The sequence below is a fragment of the Chiloscyllium punctatum genome, chromosome 32 (genome assembly GCF_047496795.1).
Source record: "Chiloscyllium punctatum isolate Juve2018m chromosome 32, sChiPun1.3, whole genome shotgun sequence".
NCBI lineage: Eukaryota > Metazoa > Chordata > Chondrichthyes > Orectolobiformes > Hemiscylliidae > Chiloscyllium > Chiloscyllium punctatum.
Genome location: NC_092770.1, coordinates 11,859,542 through 11,883,746, shown reverse-complemented (window position 1 = coordinate 11,883,746; position 24,205 = coordinate 11,859,542). Strand labels below are relative to the sequence as shown.

General features: G+C 40.0%; 1 protein-coding gene across 1 annotated transcript; it reads right to left on the bottom strand.

Annotated features, from left to right (window-relative positions):
- Window positions 1-24,205, bottom strand: alx1 (ALX homeobox 1). The gene is made up of 4 exons (XM_072551636.1): window positions 23,974-24,205; window positions 14,682-14,986; window positions 8,040-8,168; window positions 1-1,338 (listed from the first exon to the last, which is right to left on the bottom strand). Exons 1-4 carry the CDS (start codon window positions 24,203-24,205, stop codon window positions 1,018-1,020), a joined length of 987 nt encoding a protein of 328 aa, XP_072407737.1. The 3' UTR covers window positions 1-1,017.

The window sequence follows — 24,205 nt, the reverse complement described above, 5'->3', positions numbered from 1 at the left end:
TGTTTTTCAAACAGTGATTTTATTATTAGCATTGGGAATATTCAATTCCAAAAGTTAGCATGAGTAAGATTGGCAGGCAACCCAATCTGGAACATATACTTGTCAATAACACTCTACATAAAAATGATCTGTTCTTGGGTTTAAAGAAAACAATATAAAAATTTGCAGATCACACAAAAATTGTTTCACAGTGAAAAAGACTGTTCGTGATGGCAGGACAGATAAAAGTGTGATCTTGGATTTTATACAAAAGTTAAGTAATAACGTTAAGCATACTTGAAGCATTGTCACTGGTACCATTTGAATATTATGTTCAATTTAGGCCCTTTTAGGGTCTTGGGAATTTATCACAAATGAGAAGCTTAAACTAAGAGGAGACTTTAGATACAGAGACTTGTTGTGAAAAGGTTAACAGGAGGTCCAACAGAAATGTTCAAAATTCTGAGAAGTGTGATCATGTACATGTACATTCACCTGTCAGTGAATCAGTAATTAAAGAGATTTGAATTAAGAATATTGAAATTGTAAAACAAGAAGAGCTTCAGAATTTTATTTTATACAGGAGGTTGATAGGACCTGTCGAGACTTGTCAGAATCAGTGGTGCAAGAAGTTTGCCAAATAGCCTCTAAATCAGAGGCAGATAAATATAAGAGAAAGGAGAGCTAAGAGGATATAAATTAAAGGCAGAGGAATGGGGCTGATGAAGATTGCTTTCTGAGACTATTATATTGAACCAAATGGCATCCTGATACATTTTAAAACTCTGTGCTTCAATGAGTACAGTACACTCTTTAAACAGCCACACACAACATTTGATCAACCAGCTTAGCTTTTGATTTGATACTCTGTGTTAGTATTAAAAGAGCTCTACAAGAAAACCTTGTGTATTGCTCTCCTCTGATGTGCATTCAACTACTTCCTTATTTAAGATGTAGCAGCTTATTAAAGTTTTCCAGGAGCAGAATGGCCCAGATATGTTCATTAATCATTTGTCTTCTGTTTTCATTAAGTTTCCATTACATGGCCCATGATATGTTGGCAGTATGTTCCTTGGCTTTCATCCGAAGCACAGCAATGCTTGATGATCTCCGTTCACACTCTGGCCTTGGTTCGAAGGCATGTCCATCAGATGAACTAGACAGTACTGAGTCATTGAATAGGTTGTTGAGAGCAACTTGATTGAACTGGCTTTGGTGATTTGATATGCCCATGTAGGAAGTGCCATTTCTGTGTGAGTGAGGGTAAGGTGACATACAGGGGGATGATTCACGTGGTAATATACAGGACGAAACTGCTGAGCCAGTGGAGTTATTGCCTGCCCACAAATTGTTTTGCAACTGAGGAAAGAAAACAGACGAGAGCATGAATGTATCAATCTTCTATTCAGACTTACAATTCAGCAGCTGCTGGAAACCCAGTAAAACTTCAAACCACATTGTTTCTTTGGCATTATTATTTAACTTTTTACAATACAGATCCTTTTACCTCATTGACTGAGGGAAAAAAATAATCACACAGAATTCTGTGTTGTTTTCCCAGGTAATACTTAGTAAAGAAAGTACGTGGAGGAAATGTTTAATTTTAAAATCTCATGCTTCTATTACCTTGTATAAATAACTTCTTGAATATAGTCAATTCTTTGTTGTAGTTATAAGAATTTAAAATCTGCTTTTTTCTGTTTAATGTTCTAACTGTTCATGTGAGGATCTTCCTATTACATTCCCAGTAAACCAAATTAAAGTGTTCTTTATAATACAGATCCTGAAATTGTGCCAGCAGAACTGCCGGTCAAAATGTCAAAGTAGTGGCATAGTTATAATATCACTGAAATCGTCATATAGAAGCTCTACACTAATGTTCTGAGAACATTAATTTGAATCCCACCATGGTAGATAGTGAAATTTAAATTCAATAAAAATCTGGACTGAAAAGTTTGTCTAACAGTGATCATGTAACCATTGTGAAAATCCATCTGGTTCACAAATGTCTTTTAGGGAAGAGAATCTGCCATCTTTACCTGGTCTGAACTACACCTAACCCCAGACTGCACCAATGTGGTTGACTCCTAATTGCACTCTGACATGGCTTAAAGAGCCATGCAGTTCGAGGACAACTAGGAATGAGCAACAAATGCCAACATTGCCAGCAATAGTCGCATCCCGTGCAAGAATCAAAAGGAACTGGTTTCATGTTGAACCCAACCAGAATGCAAAAGTTGTTTGCCATGGTAAACACAGATATGTTTGAGGAACTAAAGACCCCCACTTCCATTCTTTTAGTTTTAAAATAAACAATGTTCTTGGGATGTAGACGCCATTAGCAAGCATTGGTATTTATTACCCAGCACTCATTGGCCTGTCTGCATATGATGTATACTAAGCTACTTCAATGGGCTGTTAAAAGTCAGCCACACAATAACATTGGATTGAACTGGGTCAGGACAACATGTTTGATTCCCTGAAAGGACATAAATGAAGTAGTCAATATCACTTCTACACAGTTTTTTTTTACTTCTAGATTTTAAAAACATTTTGAGGTAATAATAGGCAGTCAGTTGCTTGGCAATTAAAGGGAGACCAGTATTGCTTTCAAGGGATGGTATGATCAGTGGAAAGAGAAACTGTGAATGACAGAAATATTTCAGAAATTGCAGAGAAAGAGAGAGAGAAACAATGCAAAAGACAGAAGACATTATGGAAACTGTAAAATGATGAACTGGGAGCAGAGAAGAATAAAAGATTCTGAAGAGAAAATGCAGACAGAAAAAAAAGCAAGTAAAGACCAACATAGAAAAACAAAAAGAATCAGAATTTCTTTTTAACTGGAAAGAAAATATATCAACTGCAGTTAAAATCGAGAAGTTGGAAAGTAAGTGACCTGGAGTTTCAATGAGTTTGGATGACTTGGGATGCGAGAAGGATCCAAGTTCTGGGATGACCAAACACACTTCCATGGCCTCTGATTCTCACCACATTCTTTTAAGGGTGTAGGATGGTTTGGATATGAGACCAACCCAACTGTCCTGACTTAGCCAGTTCCATTGCAGAAATTGGATTCTGGGTAATTGTGGTTGTAAGAGATGCTCTTTTCAGCATTGAAACTGATTTCCTTGAGTTCGAGGAGCACAAATTCCTGTTTTATAAGCTGCTGCATTGTTTAGGAACTTTGGGGAAAAAAAGGATCAAGGCAATGGCACTTCAAAAAGGAGGAAGACAGACAAGTGCAGTGACAAATTACACCATTTAAAAGGCGTCTGGATGGGAATATGAACAGGATGGGTTGAGAAGGATATGGGCCAAATGCTGGCAAATGGAAATAGGTTTATTTAGGATATCCAGTTGGCATGGAATAGTTGGACCAAAAGGTCTGTTTCCATGCTGTACATTTCTATGACTCTAAATAATCTTAAGCTACACGTCTGCAATTGTTGGAGAATCAGGTAGGCTTTTAAAGGACTCAGGGTTCAATACACTTGAGTGATACGTCAGAGATCACAGAGCCAGCACTTTCAAATCAAATGGTATTCCCCATACATACCCGAAGAACCTTCATGCCGCATCTCACTTCACTGCCCAAAACAAAAGGTATGGTGTTTTCATTATAAATATGGCAATGTACTGGGGATGCTGGAAAACTTAAACAAATACAGAAAATCCTGAAGAAACTCAGCAGATCTGATAGTATCTGCGGAGCGAGGAATGGAGTTAACATTTCAGGCCCAGAGTGACTCTTCTTTAAAACTGTACATTGCATGTTAGAAAATAGCCAGATAACAGGATATATAAAATAATGTTTTTTAAAATGTGTCATTCATTCAGTGCTTTCGAGTTTCTCAAAAAAACAGTAAAAGTGTCAACCATTCAAATGCCTAAAAATGTCAATAGCAGATCAGCCCTCATTACCTATCCTTGGTTGAAAAATCCATTAGGAGAAAGTGAGGACTGCAGATGCTGGAGATCAGAGTCGAGAGTGTGGTGCTGGAAAAGCACAGCAAATCGGGCACCATCCGAGGAGCAGGAGAATTGACATTCCTGATGAAGGGAAATCAACGTTTCGGGCAAAAGCCCTTCATCAGGAATTGATGCTGCCTGAACTGCTGTGCTCTTCCAGCACCACTAATCCAGTATTTGGTTTTCAGCATCTGCAGTCATTGTTTTTACATTCCTGATGAAGGGCTTACGCCCAAAACGTTGATTGTCCTGCTCCTCGGATGCTGCCTGATCTGCCGTGCTTTTCCAGCACCACACCCTCGTCTGGGAAATCCATTAGTCTGTTGAAGCAGCTGATTCCCCCCAATTCCTTCCACCCACCCTCACCCATCCCCTGGGAAAACTGTATATGATTGGGAGAGCTCTGGTTCTCCAATTTCTTCTGCCAATTGTATAGGTACAGTGATATAATTCCAACTCAGGGTAGTGTGTGGTTTGAAGGGGAATTTACTGGTGGTGCTGTTTCCATATATCTGCTGCCCTTGACTCTCCAGATGAATGAATTTGTTGTCATCTTGAAAATCTGATAATGCTGACTTCTGCGAATGGGCAAAAAAAAGCCTAGTGAGATGGAATTTGCTAGTGAGGAGACAATTCAGCTCATCATGCTAGTCCTGTAACACAGCAAAAGTGATACACAAGATTTAGAAAAATAGCCAGTATTTATGAGGAAGCAAAGAAGAGAAAGCTGGAAATCCTGAAAAGTTATTGATTTGAGTAAGTTTTGGACTTAATTATGGGGTATTTTTTGACTGCATTGAAGGGTAAATGACTTGAACGTTATAAAAAAATCCAAGTTAGTTTCAATGTGCACATCTTTGCCATGTAGTAAACGTTGATATCTATTTTTACCCTGTAGGCATTGCAAAAGATTCTGTTATCCTCAGATGGGTGTACTAAATCACATGACAAATGAACAAGAGCTTTCTTGATATTAAATATTTTTAATGTTTTTGAAAACGAGAAATGGAGTCTTACCCTGTTTGAACTGCCCGTGTCTAAAGTCAAAATAAATGCACTATTCAAAGATCAAATGTTCAGTCATGTTAATGCTGTTAGTGTATTCGATTTGATTCATATGTGTGAACTGATGTAACTTGGCGGCACGGTGGCACAGTGGTTAGCACTGCTGCCTCACAGCGCCAGAGACCCGGGTTCAATTCCCACCTCGGGCGACTGACTGTGTGGAGTTTGCACGTTCTCCCCGTGTCTGCGTGGGTTTCCTCCGGGTGCTCCGGTTTCCTCCCACACTCCAAAGATGTGCAGGGTCAGGTGAATTGGCCATGCTAAATTGCCCCTAGTGTTAGGTAAGGGGTAAATGTAGGGGAATGGGTGGGCTGCGGGTCGGTGTGGACTTGTTGGGCCGAAGGGCCTGTTTCCACACTGTAAATCTAATCTAATCTAATCTTAAAAGCAGAAAGTGAGGACTGTAGATGCTGGAGATCAGGGTTAAGAGTGCGATGCTGGAAAAGCAGAGCAGGTCAGGCAGTATCCGAGGAGCAGGAGAATCGATGTTTTGGGCATAAGCCCTTCATCAGGAATGAGGCTTGTGGGTCGGGGCTAAGAGATAAACGGGAGGAGATGGGGTTTGGGGAAAGGTAGCTGAGAAAGCGATAGGTGGATGAAAATGAGGGAGAGGGTGATAGGTCAGAGGGCGGTGTCAAGTTGGAGGCTTGGAACTGGAATTATGTTGGGGGAGGGAAAATGAGGAAGCTGTCGAAATCCACATTTATCCCGCGTGGTTGCAAGGTCCCAAGGTGGAATATGAGGCGTTCCTCCTCCTCCAAGTGTCGGGTGGTAGTGGTTTAGTGGTGGAGGAGGTCCAGGACCTGCATGTCCTTGAAGGAGTGGAAGGAGGAGTGTTCAGCCATGGGGTAGTGGGGTTGATGGATGCGGGTGTCCCAGAGATGTTCTCTGAACAATCTGCAAGAAGGTGTCCTATCTCCCCAACGTAGAGGAGACCACAACTGATATAGTAGATGACACTAGTAGAGGTACAAGTAAATTTCTGATGGATGTGGAAGGATCCATCAGGGCCTTGGACAGAGGTGAGGGGAGCGGTGTGGGTGCAGGTTTTGCACTTTCTGCAGTGGCAGGGAAAGGTGCCAGGAGTGAGGTGTGGGCTGGTGGTGGGTGTGGACCGAATGAGGGAGTCGCCGAGGGAATGGTCTTTTCGGAATGCTGATAGAGGTGGGGAGGGAAATATACCTTTGGTGGTGGGGTCCGTTTGGAGGTGGCAGAGGTGGCGGAGGATGATGCGTTGTATGCGAAGTTTGGTGGGGTGGAAGGTGAGGACCAGGGGGTTCTGTCCTTGTTGCTTTGGGAGGGGTGATGGTTAAGTGTGGTGGTGCCTGAAGTGGAGGAGATGAGCTGGAGGGCATCATCAACCACATGGGAAGAGAGGTTGCAATCGTGGAAGAAGGAGGCCATCTGGGACTTTCTGATGTGGAATTTGTCATCCTGGGAACAGATGCGGTGGAGGCAGAGGAATTGCAAATAAGGAATGACATTTTAACAGGAGGTAGGGTGGGAGGAGGTGGCTTGTGTAGATAGCTGTGGGAGTCGGTGGGCTTGTAGTATATGTCTGTGGTTAGTTGGTCACCAGCGACAGTGATGGAGAGGTCCAGGAAAGGGAGGGAGGTTGCCAAGATGGTCCAGGTGAATTTGAGGCCAGAGTGGAAGGTGTTGGTAATGTTGATGAATTGTTCAACCTCCTTGTGGGAGCACGAGGCGGCACTGATACAGTCATTGATGTAGCGGAGGAACAGCTGGGGGGTGGTGCCGGTGTAACTGTGGAAGATGAACTGTTACACATATTCAACATCTAAGCAGGCATAGCTGGGTCCCATGCAGGTGCCCATGGCTACCCCTTTGGTTTGGAGGAAGTGGGAGTATTGGAAGAAGAAGTTGTTGAGGGTGAGGACCAGTTCAGCCAGGCGGATGAGGGTGTCGTTGGAAGGGTACTGGTTGGGATAGTGTGACAGGAAGAAACAGAGGGCTTGGAGACCTTCATCGTGGCAGATCGATGTGTATAGGGACTGGATGTTCATGGTGAAAGTGAGGTATTGGGGGAGAATCTTGGAGGAGGTGAAGGGCACGGATAGTGTCACAAATGTAGGTGGGACGTTCCTGGATTAAGAGGGGACAGGACGGTGTTGAGGAAGAAAGAGATGAGTTCGGGTGGGACAGGCGCAGGCTGAGACAATGGGTTGACCATTGTCAAGTCAAGTTTGTGAATCTTAGGAAGGAGATAGAATCAGGGGGTTCACGGACAATGAGGTTGGAGGCTGTGGATGGGTGATGCCCAGAGGAGATGAGGTTGTGGATGGTCTGGGAGGTGATGGTTTGGTGATGGGAGGTGAGGTTATAATCAAGGGGGCAGTAGGAGGAGGTGTCTGCAAGTTGGCGCCTGGCTGCAACAGTGTAGATGTTGGTGCGCCACACTATTACTGTGCCCCCTTGATTGCGGGTTTGATGGTGAGGTTGGGTTGGAGTGGAGGGAGTGGAGGGCTGTGTTTTGTGAGGGTGGGAGGTTGAAGTGGGTGAGAGGGGCAGCTGGACAGGTTGAGGCTACAGCGATGTTACAGTGGCGGTTTGAAATGAAGAGGTCAAGGGCGGGTAACAGGCCAGCACAGGGTGTTCAGGTGGAAAGGATGTTTTGGAGGTAGGAGAAGGGGTCCTCGCTGGGTGGTTGAGTGTCTTGGTTGAAAAAGTGGGCACAGATGTGGAGCCGGCAGAAGAAACGGTCAAGTTCGCAGTGTGTGTGGAACTATGCAGATTGGACTGGTATTATGTTATTATTTGTATCCACGAAAGTAATCCAAAACCCATTGAAGTTCAGCAGTAGCTGGTATTCTATTTTTGTATTTTATCTCTCCAGAAGGGAGTCATAACCAAATCAAGTAAATACATATGCCAAAAACAAACACTATACTTTAAAATATCATTAAAGCTATTGAAAGGATTTATTTATGATCCTGTTTTAAATATGGGTAGACTATTTGACAATTTACAGTGTAACATGATGCTCTGTTGCATTCTCTACCAACCTGTGAATAAGGCTCTGTCCGGGGTAAAAGAGAGACATCATAGGAGGTTGCAAAGTGGTTTCGAGCTTGTTGTAATTGTCCATAGCGTTCCCTCTTTCTCCATTTCGCTCTTCTATTTTGAAACCAAACCTGCAAAGAAGTAAGAGATTGCAGTTCTAATTTCCTATATTACAGAAATTGGCAGATTGCTGATTAATGTTGAGATACGCTGCGTAGCAGAAATGGAGCTCATTCATTTGGTGGGACTTTAAATCAGGGAAATCTTCTGAAAACTTTGCAAATGGGCATTTTTTAATACTTTCTTATGTGGTAGATCCCTTGAACATGCTGAAGCAAGCCAAGGAAACCCTGTGAATATGGACAAAATCACAGAGTTTTCTACCTTAAATTATTTTTAAAAAGTCAGTGTCAGCTCACCAATGAAAACATCTTCAAACTCCAAGAAAATATTTTCAGAACCACAGCCCAAGAGCAAAAAAAATGTAAATGAGTAAATATAAAAATCTGATGAATTCATAGCTCCCAGGTTGAAAATATGTGCTTTACAGGCACATAGGCAGATAACTTTGGGCAGTAATAGCAAAAGATCAAAAGGAAATGAGGAGATTGTAGAAAATCTGACAGTACAAATGGGCTGTAGATTTACTATTGCCCATTTTAAGTTACAGCCAAAAGCAAGTTTACAAAACAATTTATCATACATAGAAAATTTGTAGCTCACAATTTGTTTGAAGTGTCAGTCATGGTGGGATAGCAGTCTTGTCTCTGATTTATAACATTGAGGGTTCAAGTCTCACTCCAGGACTTTGTGCACAAAAATCAAGCTATTACTCCCAGTTCAGGACTGAGGGAGTACTGTGTTGTCAGAGGTACTGGTGCTATCTTTTGGATGAGCTGTTAAACCAAGGCCTTGTCAAGTGAATATAAAAGACCTTCTGCTCGTGTTTTGAAAAAGAGTACTATTAGACATGGTTTACAAAGGGACATACAGCAGAAGTACTTTTCCTGGTGATCCAGTGACACTCAATCATGTTGCAAAATCAAACAATCTGGCCATTATTATCTTGTTGTTTGATGGAGCTTACAGATCAATAAATAGTTGCCATATTTCTCACAATAATGAATGCACCTCAAAAGTATTTCTTGGTTATAAAGTGCTTCAGAAATCCTGAGGTTGAGAAAGGCCCGATGTAATTGCAAGTTCATTTAAGGCAGGGCAAAATACTTATACATTGACACTAGTTTAGTTTGTATAATGGAAGAATGACATTCACAATTCAACTTTTACACTGCTTAATTTTTAGGTTAGATCCCTACAGTGTGGAAACAGGCTCTTTGGCCCAACTAGTCCACACCGACCCTCCGAAGAGTAACCCATCCACCCTAACTAATGCACCTAACTTTATGGGCAATTTAGCATGACCATTTCAACTAACCTGCACATCTTTGGACTGTGGGAGGAAACCCATGCGAACACGGGGAGAATGTGCAAACTCCACACAGTCAGTCGCCTGAGGCTGTAATCGAACCCAGGTCTCTGGCGCTGAGAGGCAGCAGTTCTAACCATTGAGCCACCGTGCTTAATTTTCTCTCCCATTCTAGTGGTAGAACCATAGACCCCATGAGAAAGCAGGATAATGATCCTCACTGACAACAAAGGCAACTGAAGCTTATTCCCAGGCACTAGTCTCCCATAATCAAATCTAAAACAAGCGCCAACATGAAAGTGACCTAATTGGTTATTAGGGACCAAAATAACTTTTCACTTTAAATGAGAATTTATAACTGTATTCACTGTTCTTTATTTTCTTTGACTGCAGATAAAGTACCCCATTTCCAGTTACTAAACTCTGCTAAACTGACATTATATGCAAATAAAGTTAGAAAATAACAAATTAAAATGAACGAGAATTAAACATACTTTTAAAACTAAACCAAAACCCACAAGATTTTGTATAAGATGTTTAATGTAATAGGCCAAATGATAGTCAGTTTCATAGCCCCATGGTAGTGTTGGCAAGATCTCTGTCATGAATAAATTGTCTAACTCTGAAACGTGGAAAGCATTAGGAAGTCAATTATTGATGAGATTGCCCAACCGTTCATATTAAGGACTTGATGATATTCTACGTAGAGCAGTTGAGGCACAGAGTTTGTAAGATAATTAGAACCAGATTCTGGGAGAAGGGGGAAGCAAATTCAATGCTGTGGCTGTTGTGAAACTCTTGGCATTCTCTCCTCAACATGTCATGCTAAAAGCAGTAATTATCTCCTTTACGTCTTTTCTGTTGTTGACGAGATTGCGCTAACAACAATTTGCAACTCCCAGCCTGCTGGCATAATATAGTAGAGGCTCATAAATATTCACAACATGTCTGTTGAAAGCAAGGAAAACAAAAACATTGAATCTTTTACTGGTCTTGCTTTGTTGATTCTTGATTTTCGAACAAAACAATTTGATAGAAATTTGATGCTGTGTCTCCTGACACCTCCAAAAGGTTTACATTGCTCATATAGAAATTCTGCACATGCTCACTTTGTGAAACACTCTGCCAGTAAATAAAAACATGGTGGCACCCAAATAAGCACCATAAATGTGAGTGAATGAGTTGAGATGATTTTACTGAAGGGAGTAGTGCACATGCATAATGAGAGCATTTTCCGGGTGTCCACAGACAACAGGGCAGCACGATGGCTCAGTGGTTATCACTGCTGCCTCACAGCAACAGGGACCCGGTTCTGGTCCCCACCTCGGGCGACTGTCTGTGTGGGGTTTGTACATTCTTCCTGTGTCTGCATGGGTTTCCTCCCACAATCACAAAGATGTGCAGGTCAGGTGAATTGGTCATGCTAAATTGCCCATAGTGTTAGGTACTTTAGTCAGAGATAAATATTGGGTAGGGGAATGAGTCTGGGTGGATTACTCTTCGGAGGGTCAGTGTGGACTTGTTGGGCCAAATGGCCTATTTCCATACTGTAGGTAATCTGATTCTCGAACTTTAACATGGAAATCTTTATATACTAATTGAGAAGGTGGGGGAGGCCTTGTAAAGATTGTCAAGTCCTTGCTACCAAGTCAGTGTGCTCTTTAACAGATAAAGTACCCCATTTCACTTTAAGAGCAAGGGAAAGTTGGCTTTCAAATATGATGCAAAACCAAGACCTCTTCTACCCTTAGGCGATGCAAATGGTCCCAAGTCACTTCTTCAAAGAAGAATAGGCAATATTTTCCTTGGTGTCCTCGCCAATATTTACCCCTCAGTCAAAATAATAAAATAATGATCTAATTATCTTCACATTTCTGTTTGTGGGATCTAGCAATGTGCAGAATGTTAACATTTTCTACATTATAATAATCACTACACTTTAAATGAAGCTAATTGGCTGGAAAGTGGTTCGTGTTATACAGTGATCAAGTAAGTGATTGTATAAATGCAAGTCTTTTTCCTTTTCCAAAGTCATTTTATGCTAAGAATAATTAACTCTCCTTAACATGTCTGGAAGTACTCCATTCATCACAAAACAGAGGTAGGAATACTCTTTTATATGGCAGAAACACTTGAAAAACTAGGAGTCATCTTCACAAAATATTACAATCAAATTAACTGAATCCATCAATTAATGATTTCAGAGATTACAATCACAGCTTTAAGCAAAATTCTCAGAAACAACTTTGCACTTATACTGTTGATCTCACCTATTAACATTAGAATGTTTTTAATTGTCTGTGAGGTATTATCCCAACCACAATCCATTTTATAATTGTATCCCATGATCTTTTTCTTTAAGAAGAAGTACTATGTGGCTTATACCAACAAAATGCTGAAGTTAGAGAAGCCTTCCTCCAGAATGGTTAAGGAAGTTAATGTTGTTCTACGTGTTACTGTGTGCGATGTTGTTCTGCTGATGTTTTGATGAATGCAGATTTCTCCAGCTTTCTCATTTCCCCTCCCCCACCTTTTCTCAGTCCCAACCCTCAGACTCAGCACCACCTTCTTGACCTGCAATCTTCTTCCCACCTCTCCGCCCCCACCCCCTCTCCGGCCTATCACCCTCACCTTAACCTCCTTCCATCTATCGTATTCCCAGCACCCCTCCCCCAAGTCCCTCCTCCTTACCTTTTATCTTAGCCTGCTTGGCACACCGTCTCATTCCTGAAGAAGGGCTTATGCCTGAAACGTCGATTCTCCTGTTCCTTTGATGCTGCCTGACCTGCTGCGCTTTTCTAGCAACACGATTTTAAGCTCTGATCTCCAGCATCTGCAGTCCTCACTTTCTCCTTGCTGATGTTTCAGCCAGTCCCGAAAGAAATTGTAAAATATCAGGAAATTGCTGAAATTGATAAATTCTAAAAAGTGGAAGCTGGAGTTTTCAAATCTGTAGAATTTCAGCTATTATATTTCAACTCTTGTAGTAATTGCTACTCTAAGGTTATTTCACCATATGTGCTATATTGACAGCAATGTAAGCTAATAGTGCATGCCCAAGAGTACAACTTAATAGCTCACAGTCCAAATTCTTGAATGAATGATGGTTGAGGGAAGCAATACTTCATCAGATGACTTTCTGCAACATGTACCATTAGTTTCATTACTTCCCATTTGTGACTTGATAACTAAATACCAGCATTTTACTTTTAAATATCTCAAAAAGATCCTACCTTTTGAGGATGCCTGAGTCATACTTAAATATTTAACAAACCTATTTTCAATTCAGTAGAGATAATTATTGTATTTATGTATTAATCATGATATAGTTTAATTGTAAGATCTGTGAGTAAATTTTGAATTAAAACAAATAAATGCAAGTTTCTGTACCCTATTTTAATGCCAAAATTCATTGGAAATTAGATCCTGATGTATCAATAGACATTAAGATTCAATTCCATGAAATACATGCACAGAGATGAGTTATACTTATTAAATATGATGCATTGAAAAATAAGTTCTCCTATTGTTAATGTTATTACAGGAAATGAGAAAACGTACTGTCAAAATATACACAGCAACTAGCATGATTTAAGTTGACTCATAGCTAACAACAATATATCTTTCTTTAACTGTTGTGCCTGCTATCTGGTAGAATTCCTGTCAAAAAACAATGAGGTTTATGGTCTTTCCCATTATTATTGTGTAAGTATAGTTTAGAAATTTCAGAGGAAGGGTTGATTTATTATTAAATATTATAAATTCAAATATCCAAAAATGATTATCCAAGTTGTGGAATTCCTCCATTCACTTTGCAAAAGCATCATTTCCGTGCCTTATATTGAAGTTGATGATTTTATGGATTAGAGACAAATTAAGCCGTGGACAGATATTTAAGACTAGGAATTAGTACTGTAAGAACTCTTTTAATCACGATAATTGTTAATTACAGCCAGTAAAGTCCTCTGGTCTTGAAATTTAACTAGTAAACTTAAAATCTCACTCCTCTGTGTTTTGAAGAGTTGAGGAGTTTGTTTGTTAAATATCAAATTTTAAATGTCACCCTTACAGCCTTCGCTGTCTTTTGTGGTGAGTCATGTCCTAATCCAACATCTGAGGATATGCAATATATTTGAGTAATTTCAGTTTTTCACTTTCAGCCTGAAGAATCCTTACCAACCAACACCTCGTCTGAACGAAGGAAATATAAAGTTGGAAGCCAAAAATAATTTAAATCATGTGCAGAAAATAAAACAAAAAATGGGATGACAGATATGAGTTTGGGAGAGATTTTACAAAGGAGAAAGTGAGGACTGCAGATGCTGGGGTTCAGAGCTTAAAAATGTGTTGCTGGAAAAGCGCAGCAGGTCAGGCAGCATCAAAGGAGAAGGAGAATCGACATTTCGGGCATAAGCCCTTCTTCAGGAGAGATTTTACAAAGGCAGAGAGAAAAGCTAAGAACTTTTCTAAAATATCCTAACTAATGAACCTCAGAAGGAATAGGATTCCACACTTGTAAAGTTAAACATTCAGGTCAGTACAATTGTTTGGTAACTAGCACTTATCAAAGTGTTACAAATGCGCTACTCCTAAATGCACCAATCCAATTACTTAATAAAATCCTTACAATGTGGAAGCAGGCCATTCAGTCCTCACCATTCCTAGAAACAGCATCCCACCTTCCCATTCCCTAGCTTATTTCTGTAACCTTTCATTTCCCATGGTTAATCCACCTAACCTGCACATCCCTGGACACTATGAGCAATTTAGCATGGCCAATCCACCTAATCAGCACATTTTTGGACAGTGGAAAGAAACCAGAGCACCTGGAGAAAACCTATGCAGACACAGAGAAAATGGGCAAACACCACACAAACAGTCACCTGAGGGTGGAATTGAACCCAAGTCCCTGGTGCTGTGAGACAGCAATACTAACCACTGAGCCATTATGATACCCAAGTGTGTTTAACTCACTAATATAACTATATTAACTTTTCACAATTGTGAATAATGTTAACAAATACATTTTTAAAGCATGTTTTACAAAGTTAACTACCTGACAAAGGAGCAGTTCTGAAAATTTGTACTTCCGAATAAACCTGTTGGACGATAACCTGGTGTTGTATGACTTTTAACTTTGTCCACCCCAGTCCAATACTGGCACCTTCACATCATTTCAAATCTTTGTTAAGGGATAACAAACTGAATGATTTACCTGTACTCTCGCCTCTGTGAGCTCAGTCCGTAGAGCCAGCTGCTCCCTGGCATACACGTCTGGGTAATGGGTTTTCTGGAAAACCTTCTCCAGCTCCTCTAATTGTAAACTGGTGAAAGTTGTCCTATTTCTCCGCTTCTTCGTGCTAGAGACATTAGAGTCACTCTTATCAATGCTTTGATCTCCGATGGATTTTTCCTCTAGCCCTTTTGGCGGTGAAACCTTCATGTTACAGTAGTTTTCAATGGGTCTTGATAGTTCAGAACACACAGGTTGGCCCATCGACTTTGAAACGCTGTAATTGACTGGATGACAAAGAAAATAATCAGACAACTTATGTAGGAATTAACCCGCATATGAGTTTTGCCAACTATATCTCTAGTACCTTACTACCAAACAATATGATTTAAAAAAATAACGAGGTTACAAACTGCTGGCATTTAATATGCAAAACATATTGCAGAGTTTTGCAGAAACTTAAACATAAGCAGAAAAAGACAATTTTTCAGCATCCAGTTAAAAAAAGTAAGCAAATGCAATAGATTTTGAAATGTAAATTGTCCTAGCAAATAAGACAACCCCAATTTTTGCTGCAAAAATTATATCTTTGCAAATACTTAGTGTATAAATTGATCCCCTTTTCAGTAGCAATATTCTACACTTACATTACTAGTCAGCTGCAATTTCTAATGCCACAAATGGATGTTGTAACTCCTAATACATTATAACTAGGTACATTATAAACATTATAATACTTTATAAACAGGCATCATAGTCCAGGTTGTGAAAGTGAACAGAAGTTCAAGATATACACACACGCACGGCAGAGCCTGTTTTACAAATAACAAAGACGGTGACCACCCATAACCCACGCTGATGGTTCACTTTTATCTCCAACATCTAAGTTCACTTCTGTTTCTGGATAGATTGTTCAAGCTTTTTTCAAAGCTTGACTTATAAATATGTACAATATTTCACATATAGATCTCTTCTCAAGACTAAATGCTGAAAGATAAGTAAGTTCCTTTAAAGGAATGGGGAAAATGTTCTGTCAAAAAAAGGAGGTAATTGAGTTAATTATATAAATTCATCCTCCCATCATAGATTTTGCCTATTTAAAAGAAATGTGTGTGGAGTTCAACAAGTAATAAAACTCTTGCAGGATCTGTTGACTTTGTATCTAGATTCATAATATGAAAAAGGGTTGAAGTTCCTCATAAGGAGCACAAGTTCATCAGTTTTCAGCCCCCCTGCTGTTTTTGGTGTATATTAATAGCTTACACTTGAGGGTACAGGGCACAACATAAAAAGTTTCAAATTATACAAAGTTTGAAATGTCGTTAACATGAGGAAGATAGGCGTAACATCAGAAGGACATTGGCAAGCTGGCAGAATGAATAGATATGGGGCAGATGAAATTTAATACAGAGAAATGTGAATTAATATACTTTTGATAGGAAGAATAAGGAGAGACATTTCATGCTAAATGACACATTTTTATAAGTATTTGAAAATAGAGAGACCTGGAAGAGTTATTGTGCAATAAGCTTTGAAGATCACTGGCCAGTTTAACAAAACCATGAATAAAACTTTTGAGATTCTGTACTTTAGAAAAAGGAGTACACTTCAGAGCACAAAATCCGAGAAATTATGTTAAATCAGGAAAACATATGGAGTTTTGGTACCACATTTCAGGAAGCTTGGAGAGGGTATAAAAAGATTTAGAAGGATAACATGCAAGATGAGGAAATTACAGTTTTGTAGACAATCTGAATAAAAAAGCAAGAATTGTCCTCGCTAAGAAATTTGATGGAGAGATTTAAAAACAGGCTGGAATTGGTAGACTCTTCAATGGGAAACTTTTTCCAATGGGTGGAAGATCATAAACCAAAGGGATAGAGGCTAAGGTGCCATTCTTTTAATTCTTGAATGGGATGTGGACAACATTGGCTAGACCAGCATTTATTGTCCATTCTTAATTGCCTTAGAGAAGCCAGTAGTGAGTTGACACATTCGACCACGACAGTCTGTGTGTTGTAGGTACACCTACAAAGTTGCTTGGGAAGGACTTCCAGAATTTTGACTTGGCAATAGTGAAGGAATGACGCTACACTTCCAAGTCAAAGTAATGCAAGGCTTGGAGAGGAACTTCCAGGTGTAATGTTCCTGTCCTTGGTTGCTGTGACATTATATTTGCGGGATTGGCAAGTGCTACCAGAGGAGCACCAACAAGGAACCAAAAGCAAAATGTGGAAAAATTAGTTCAATGAGTATCTAGGATGTAAAATGCATTGCTTGGTTGTGTAGAAACAAATTCAACTGCAGCCTTTAGTAGAGACTTGAATCAATACTTTAAAGAGAAAAGGTGTGTTGAGAATGGGGAAAGAATGAAGGTTGAGACTGAGAATTGATTAACAAAAGAACCAGTTCAAATTTGGAATGTCCAATGGCCTTTCCCTATGCTATTACATTCCCTGATTCTGTGACTCTACCCTTCTGAATTGAGCAGGTTTCATTTTCAAGTTTGATTGGTTTATAACTTCTATAGAATGTTATTGAAATATCTTAAAGAAGTGAAAAGTGGCCAAAAAGTGTGAAGATTCCCTCATTCAGGCAATGAAATAGAATGAAAAGATCTAAAGAGTATGAAAACAACTCATGGAAAGAATCTCAAATGGTGTGAATTGGATCTCAAATAAGAAATAGAAATTGTGGGATATCTACAGGACATTATCAGCAACTGAACATTGGCTGGATCCATATTTTGATGAGATGTGCAGACTGTTCCAGGTATCCTCCTATCTTGATGGACATCAAGAATGTAATTCAGCTAAACGAATCTCATCCACTCACATAGTTCAAATTGGGCCTCAACTCTTCACCCACAGTACACCCTGCCTATAAATTAGATTACGTACAGTATGGAAACAGGCCCTTCGGCCCAATAAGTCCACACCGACCTGCCGAAGCACAACCCACCCATTCCCCTACATTTACCCCCCTACCTAACACTACGGTCAATTTAGCATGGCCAATTCACCTGACCTGCACATCTTTGGACTGTGGGAGGAAATCGGAGCACCTAGAGGAAACCCACACAGACAAGGGGAGAATGTGCAAACTCCATACAGTCAGTCGCCTGAGTCGGGAATTGAACCCAGGTCTCTGCCGCTGTGAGGCAGCAGTGCTAACCACTGTGCCACCGTGCCGCCCATAAGTTCAAAGGGGGATAACTAAAGTCTGAATTTGGAAAACAAAGTTCACAGACCAGATAGACTCAAGATCTTCATGAAAAAGATTTTTTTAATTTCATATGCTGGCAGCATATATATGTGTGTTTGTGTGTGTTTGTGTGTGTGTGAGAGAGACCATTATAATAGGAATGTCAATGCATTCAATGAAAAGGCAACATGATGAAGGATTCCTATTGCCATTCTAAGTTTTATATAATTAACGTACATGTGAGAATAAACTTGCCTATGGGTGGAACAAAATTTTTAGTTGCATAGATTGATTATGATACAAATCTGAGTTTGGAAAATTGACTTATAAAGAAACATTCTCCTGGTATCCTGGGAAATAAGTGGTATATATCAGTTTCAACTGAAAAATTTAAACACATGCTAAAATCAGCAATACAATAGAGCTGAGTAGAACAACACCACAGTATTCATATCATAACATTAAAAGCTGTGCATTTAAAAGACACGCATATGAAGAAAATTTGGTTCCAGACTGTGATCATATAACAGGCACATGTACAACATATACCCACATGCAATATTAGGCATCTAAGCTGAGACACAGACAGGAAAGTCAGTCTTAGACTTGAAGATGGTAATGGAGAGGTCAGAGAAAGTTTCAAAGGAGAGTGATATTGGAACTAAAACTTTAACTTTCTTTTTCTCTCCACAGATGCTGCCAGGTCTGCTGGCTTTCTCCAGCGATTTCTGCTTTTATTTCAGAAGCCCAGCGTCTGCATTATTTTGCTTTAGTTATGGTCATGGAAAGGAACTTACTGATAGAGTATTACAAAATTTGCGAGGTTTGATTGATTCTCTAAGTAGAGAATTTATTGACTTGCAGTTACATTTTGTTGTACCAAATTTAGTTTGCAAAGTAGGTCATCTTTGTATTTGTTTGACCATGCATAACTTTTACTGCTAATATGTAAATTGTGTTTGTTTTAACTGGCACATTTATATGATCAGTTCGTAAAACGTAATGATTTTAGTTCTTGGAAACAGTTCAGAGTGGACGCTGTATCTCTTTGGGAGGAGGGAAATCTTCACTCGCACATGAACAGAACTAATCGCTAAACAAAGGGAATCTTTAGCTCATTCACCTCTTTATTACTTCCTTTATTATTCATATTCCCACTTTGTCTCCTTTTAGCGTCAGGTATCTTCCGAACGTGACTTCAAAACACTAATTTCGATATTTCAGCAGCATCTTTAGCCCCAGTGCCCAGTGTACCGAGTTCACCGTGTTCCTAGCAACTTGGGAAAGCATGTTCTGAGGCAGCTTTTAGCAACTTGCTTTAAGGATCTATGGAAACGCGGCTGTTGACTGTTTCGCAAAGGAATCCCGCATCAAATTGGGTCGGAACCTTATTATCTCACTGCGTGTTTATTGTAAATTTTCTAACTGGCAGATTAATAGTGACAACATAATCCGCTCCCTCTGGATACCGTTATAAGAAAATTGATTTTTTTGGAGATATTCACTAGTTACCTTCTCTCTCCCTGCGTTACGTTTTATTTTTTCCCTGTTAGTCAAACTAATTATATGAATCCAGGGCACAGAATCCGCATTACAACCTTTTCTGGGTAGTTATTACATACTGCGCCCTAACAATAAATGGATTTTATGACATAAATGTTCAGATTAAATGCAGCAACATTTTCTCTCCAATGTAAGTGATCCTTACAAACTCCCGCCTACTATTCCCAAAGCTTCGGCATTCAATAATCCGTGCGTTACTTTAACGGTTCCGAAAGGTGTACAATACAACTAAACCTCAAACTACGTTAGAGCAAATTCAGAAATGAAAGATAAGCCTTTAAATCAGAGACACCCGCTAATCAGATTAAATTTGTGGTGTGTAATAGCTGTATACATTTCCACTGATTGTTATTATCCAGGATCTTTATTCTTCATGAAGCAGAAAGGAACTGGGGACGCTGCAAATTAGAAATAAAGAAAAAAAAACTGGAAAACTGTTGAAAACGCCCAGCAAGTCTGGCCCCATCTGGGCAGAGAAAACAGAGATGACATTTAGGGCCCAGTGACCCTCACAATGCTGACCTTTTTTCCAGCAGTTTCGGGTTTTGTCTGGTAACTCTTCATCCGGGTTCAGGGCGTGTGAAGAGCTTGGGGTGTGATCAAATCCTCGAGTCATAGAGACCCTTCGGTCCAATTCGTCCATGCCGACCAGATATCCTAAACAAATCTAGTCCCATTTGCCAGCATTTAGCCCATGTCACTCTGAACCCTTCCTATTTATATACCCACCCAGATGCCTTTTAAACGCTGTAATCGTATCAGCCTCCACCACTTCCTCTGGCAGCTCATTCCATACACGTACCACCCTCTGTGTGAAAATGTTGCCCCTTAGGTCTCTTTTATCTGTTGCCCCTCTTACTTTAAGCCTATGCCCTCTAGTTTTGGACTCCCCCACCCAGGGAGAAAGGCCTTGACTATTCACCCTATCCATGTCCCTCGTGATTTTATAAACCTCTATAAGGTCACCCCCCCCCCCCCCCCCCAGACTACACTCCAGGGAAAACAGCCTGGAGTTCAGGGATAAAATGCTCCAAGGAAACTTTTGTGTGACGGTATCTGCCCTACGGGACAACCAGGGAAAGTGCTTTCACATTAGGCTTCAGGGATCAGTTCCTCGCCATCAGATCAACAGGAAAATGGCATAAAAGGACAGTAAGTACAGTTTAATTTTATTCTTCTTCTGGGGATGGAGGTGTTACAGAGAGTGTAGTAGTTATCGCCCATTCTGTGCTGATCAGTGGTATTATCGCTGCACTGATAATCTACATTCTGCTTGGGAGAGCCTAGTTCGCATCCCACAATGGTAGATATGGGTAATGTGTGTCTGGAATTACGATTGGCCATCTATCTGTTGTTAATTGATTCTGCTCTGTGGGCATTTGAAACAGTTCCATCCACAGTTTGCAATCGGTCGGAAAATAAGGGATTGCCAGCAATTTCATTAATTTCTGAGAACGGTCAGAAATATCCTCCCACTTCGTGTAAGGATTAGTTATAGAACATAGAACAATCCAGCGCAGAACAGGCCCTTCAGCCCTCGATGTTGCGCCGACCTGTGAGCTATTCTCAGCTCGTCCCCCTACACTATCCTAAAATCATCCATGTGCTTATCTAAGGCTTGTTAGTTATAGTTTGAGAATGAAGCAGAAAAATACAAGATATGATCGAATAAAATTGGTGACACTGTTGCTGTCTTCATCACCTTATTTCTGTTCTGACCCTTTTATTACAAATTATTTGGGATCACGCAGTGTCAGGCCCAGCCACATGACTGTTCTCTTTACCTGACACCAACGTCCAAGTTTCCAGGCAATTCTTGCTCACTGATTTGTTTAGCAAAGTTAAATTAGCTAGTAGATCGCCGGTGCGTATTGTTCAAAGAAAATGTAGTTTTATAATTGAAGTAATTTGCGCTCCCACTGGGACGATTGGAAAAAATGGACATTTTAACGAAGAGACGATGCTGATAGTCGCCAAAAGGCGCACAGTTACATAAACCTATGTTTAAAAACTGCTCTTGGCGATTTAAGACCAAAGTTTCGAAAATTCTCACCCAACACCCCCATTATTTATTTACATTTAGCAGAACTGTCGTAGTTTAATTCAATCTCCTTCAGCCGATTGTTTTACGTACTTGTAAGTTCCATTTTAACATTTACAAAACATATGACAATATTTTTTTACACGTGTAAAACGAAACTTAATGATATTTAACCCTTTTTTCATCACTGGCAAGTTTTTGTAAAGTAGCTGATTCCTCAAATACCTCTTTAACAAAACTTGTATGGCATGTCTTATTGCGTTTGTTGAGGACCGGCCTGAGTCTATTTTTCTGAGTCTACTTTTTGCAAAACAAAATCCCTCTTTCCCCGCAGGAAGTCAGATTTGAGTTGGCTTTATAAAAACCCAGCATTGCAGCGTACTTTTTTTGAGGTTCACCATAATTGGGAGAAGAGGGCGATAAAGTTGGAATGTTAACTCAAGCAAACGAAGCCACTTTCAGCGATGTGCGCCCAAAGATGGAGGTGAAATATTGAACAGTTAGCTCATTCCTGAAAAAGGAATCCATCATAAAGCAAAGTTGCAGAACTTTCGTATCCTCATTAACCTTGTCTATTTAAAAAAAATAAAGCCGTATCCGTCATGTACATTTCTTTCAAAGTGTCTGTTGAACGCAACTGTATTTTGAGGTAATTCATTTTGAAAAGCTTTAATATTTGTACTGATTAAAGTTAATCCAGAACAGATTGATTTCTGTCTCTACTTCTGAGCAGTACATTGTGAAGCCTAAAATGTAAGGTCCTCAATTACTTATTTTTTCAATTAATTCTCAGGTCGTGGGCATCAGTACTGCGTTGGGGAGTGGTGGGGGAGCGATTTTGTTTAATGACCCGTGCTTATAGACAGGGAGCTTGGCATGGCCTATATGTGACTCCAGCCATCAGTCAATGTGGTTGATAATTGCGCGGTTAAGCAGTTGTATCGAACAACTAGCACGCCGGCCGATTTCCTTGGTCCTTGATACAACTTTCTCCAGCCTTCAATTAGATGTGGCTGACTCTTAAGAAGTTGTACGAAGCATGGTTCAAGAAAAGAGGCCGGCATGCATTGTTGAATACAACTCGCTCGGTCACTTACGAATCTGTCAGTTAAGGCTGGGGTCACGTTGGGAACTGAATTTGTCAATTTACCTGTAGTACATTAGTGGACCAAATGGCCGTCTTTTTAAAAAATGCGCTCAAATATATTCAAGGGCACACACAGGATTTTATTGCCAGCTTTAAAAAGAACCTGTGAGTTCACATTCATAAATTGTAATCCTAGGTTGGAGTGCTGCTGGTTTGTTACTGCAAGCACCCTGGAACACAAACAAGCAACACAACGCTTTATCACCATGTTACATTTTAACTCAGCGATGAGAGGTCTGACAAGGGAGTTGGGTTTTCTGCAGATATTGCACACTACTTACATCAATATTAATTTTTTTTTCGCGTGTGTCGTTAAAATGGGAATATTCATTCACTCGAACTTTAAACATATGTCCCGGTTGCCAAACTTGCCCTTATGGCAAAACAATACTTACATAAAGCAATGGTGAAAGCATAATTTTTTGCTGCTTCGGTTAGAAATTTTCTCGTACTGGATTGAAAGATACAGGAGATACAGGAACCCCCCCGCCCCCCCCCCCCATCTTTTAACGTTTTATTTTGCGCGAGAAATCACGAATGCGGTAACATGTAAGAGGCATACCTAAGGAAACTGCATTGGACCGATCCGAATGGTTGTTTAGTTCAGAGATGTGTGGTTTAAAGGCCAAGAAAACTAACAAAACCTAAATAACTTGGAGATGCCGGCGTTGGACTGCGGCGGACTAAAACCAGAAATATTTACATTTAGTGAATAAACCTCGACGAATTGTTTCTTCCCTCAAAACACACGAGTACTGTATTTTATCACTCTAATAGAATTAATGGATTTTAGATTCCAGAAGCGTCTTTACAGCCAACTGATGTTTAATTTTTACTTACAGCTGTGTCAGAGGTGAGAAAAGGTTTCGGTTCAGACCATTGACTGTACAATTGATTATTGAAACAAGAATGATAAATGGTTTGTTATGATAACATCTCACCTCCACCCAGAGCAACAAGCCTGGAAGACAATTCTTCCTGTTTATTATTTATGGTTCTGCTGATTGTGCACAGAATTCAGTAGCGATGGAATTGGACAATTCATGGGAGAGTCAATATTATATAAATATATATAAATCCACCATTGTTTAAATTGCTTCCATTTAGAATAAATACTGTATTGGCAACCAATCGACCTTACAAACTTTAATGGAAAAATGCACTGATTAAAGATTTATTTAAAATTTCTGGTGATAAATCCATTAAAATAGGCGGATATTTAATTCATATATACCACAAAATGTTTCCATCTTTTATGTGTAGATTTTTAAAAAACGTATGTGTAAATCAGCTATGGTGATATTGGTGATATTACCTACCATTCGCACCGTCATCGTGAGCGGGCGGCTTTCCAATCCTTTCCGGGTGCTCGTTGCTGTCCATGTTAATAAAGGCTTGGATGCGTTTCGAGGCATTCTTGTTGTAGAAAGACCCCCCCTCCATGCTCTCCATAACTTGTTCCAGGGTTGCTCCTGCTCCCATGTAGTACTCGCTCCCCTTCGAATGATGGCCAGCGACGGAGAAATTCTCACTTGTAAATTCCATAATCAT

Coding starts and splice junctions, on each gene's coding strand:
- alx1 (XM_072551636.1), bottom strand. CDS start 24,205: ATGATTATGGAATTTACAAGTGAGAATTTCTCCGTCGCTGGCCATCAT. Junction 14,987..23,973: donor TCACGATGACGGTGCGAATG/GTAGGTAATATC, acceptor TTTGTCATCCAG/TCAATTACAGCGTTTCAAAG. Junction 1,339..8,039: donor GGACAGAGCCTTATTCACAG/GTTGGTAGAGAA, acceptor TTCTTTCCTCAG/TTGCAAAACAATTTGTGGGC.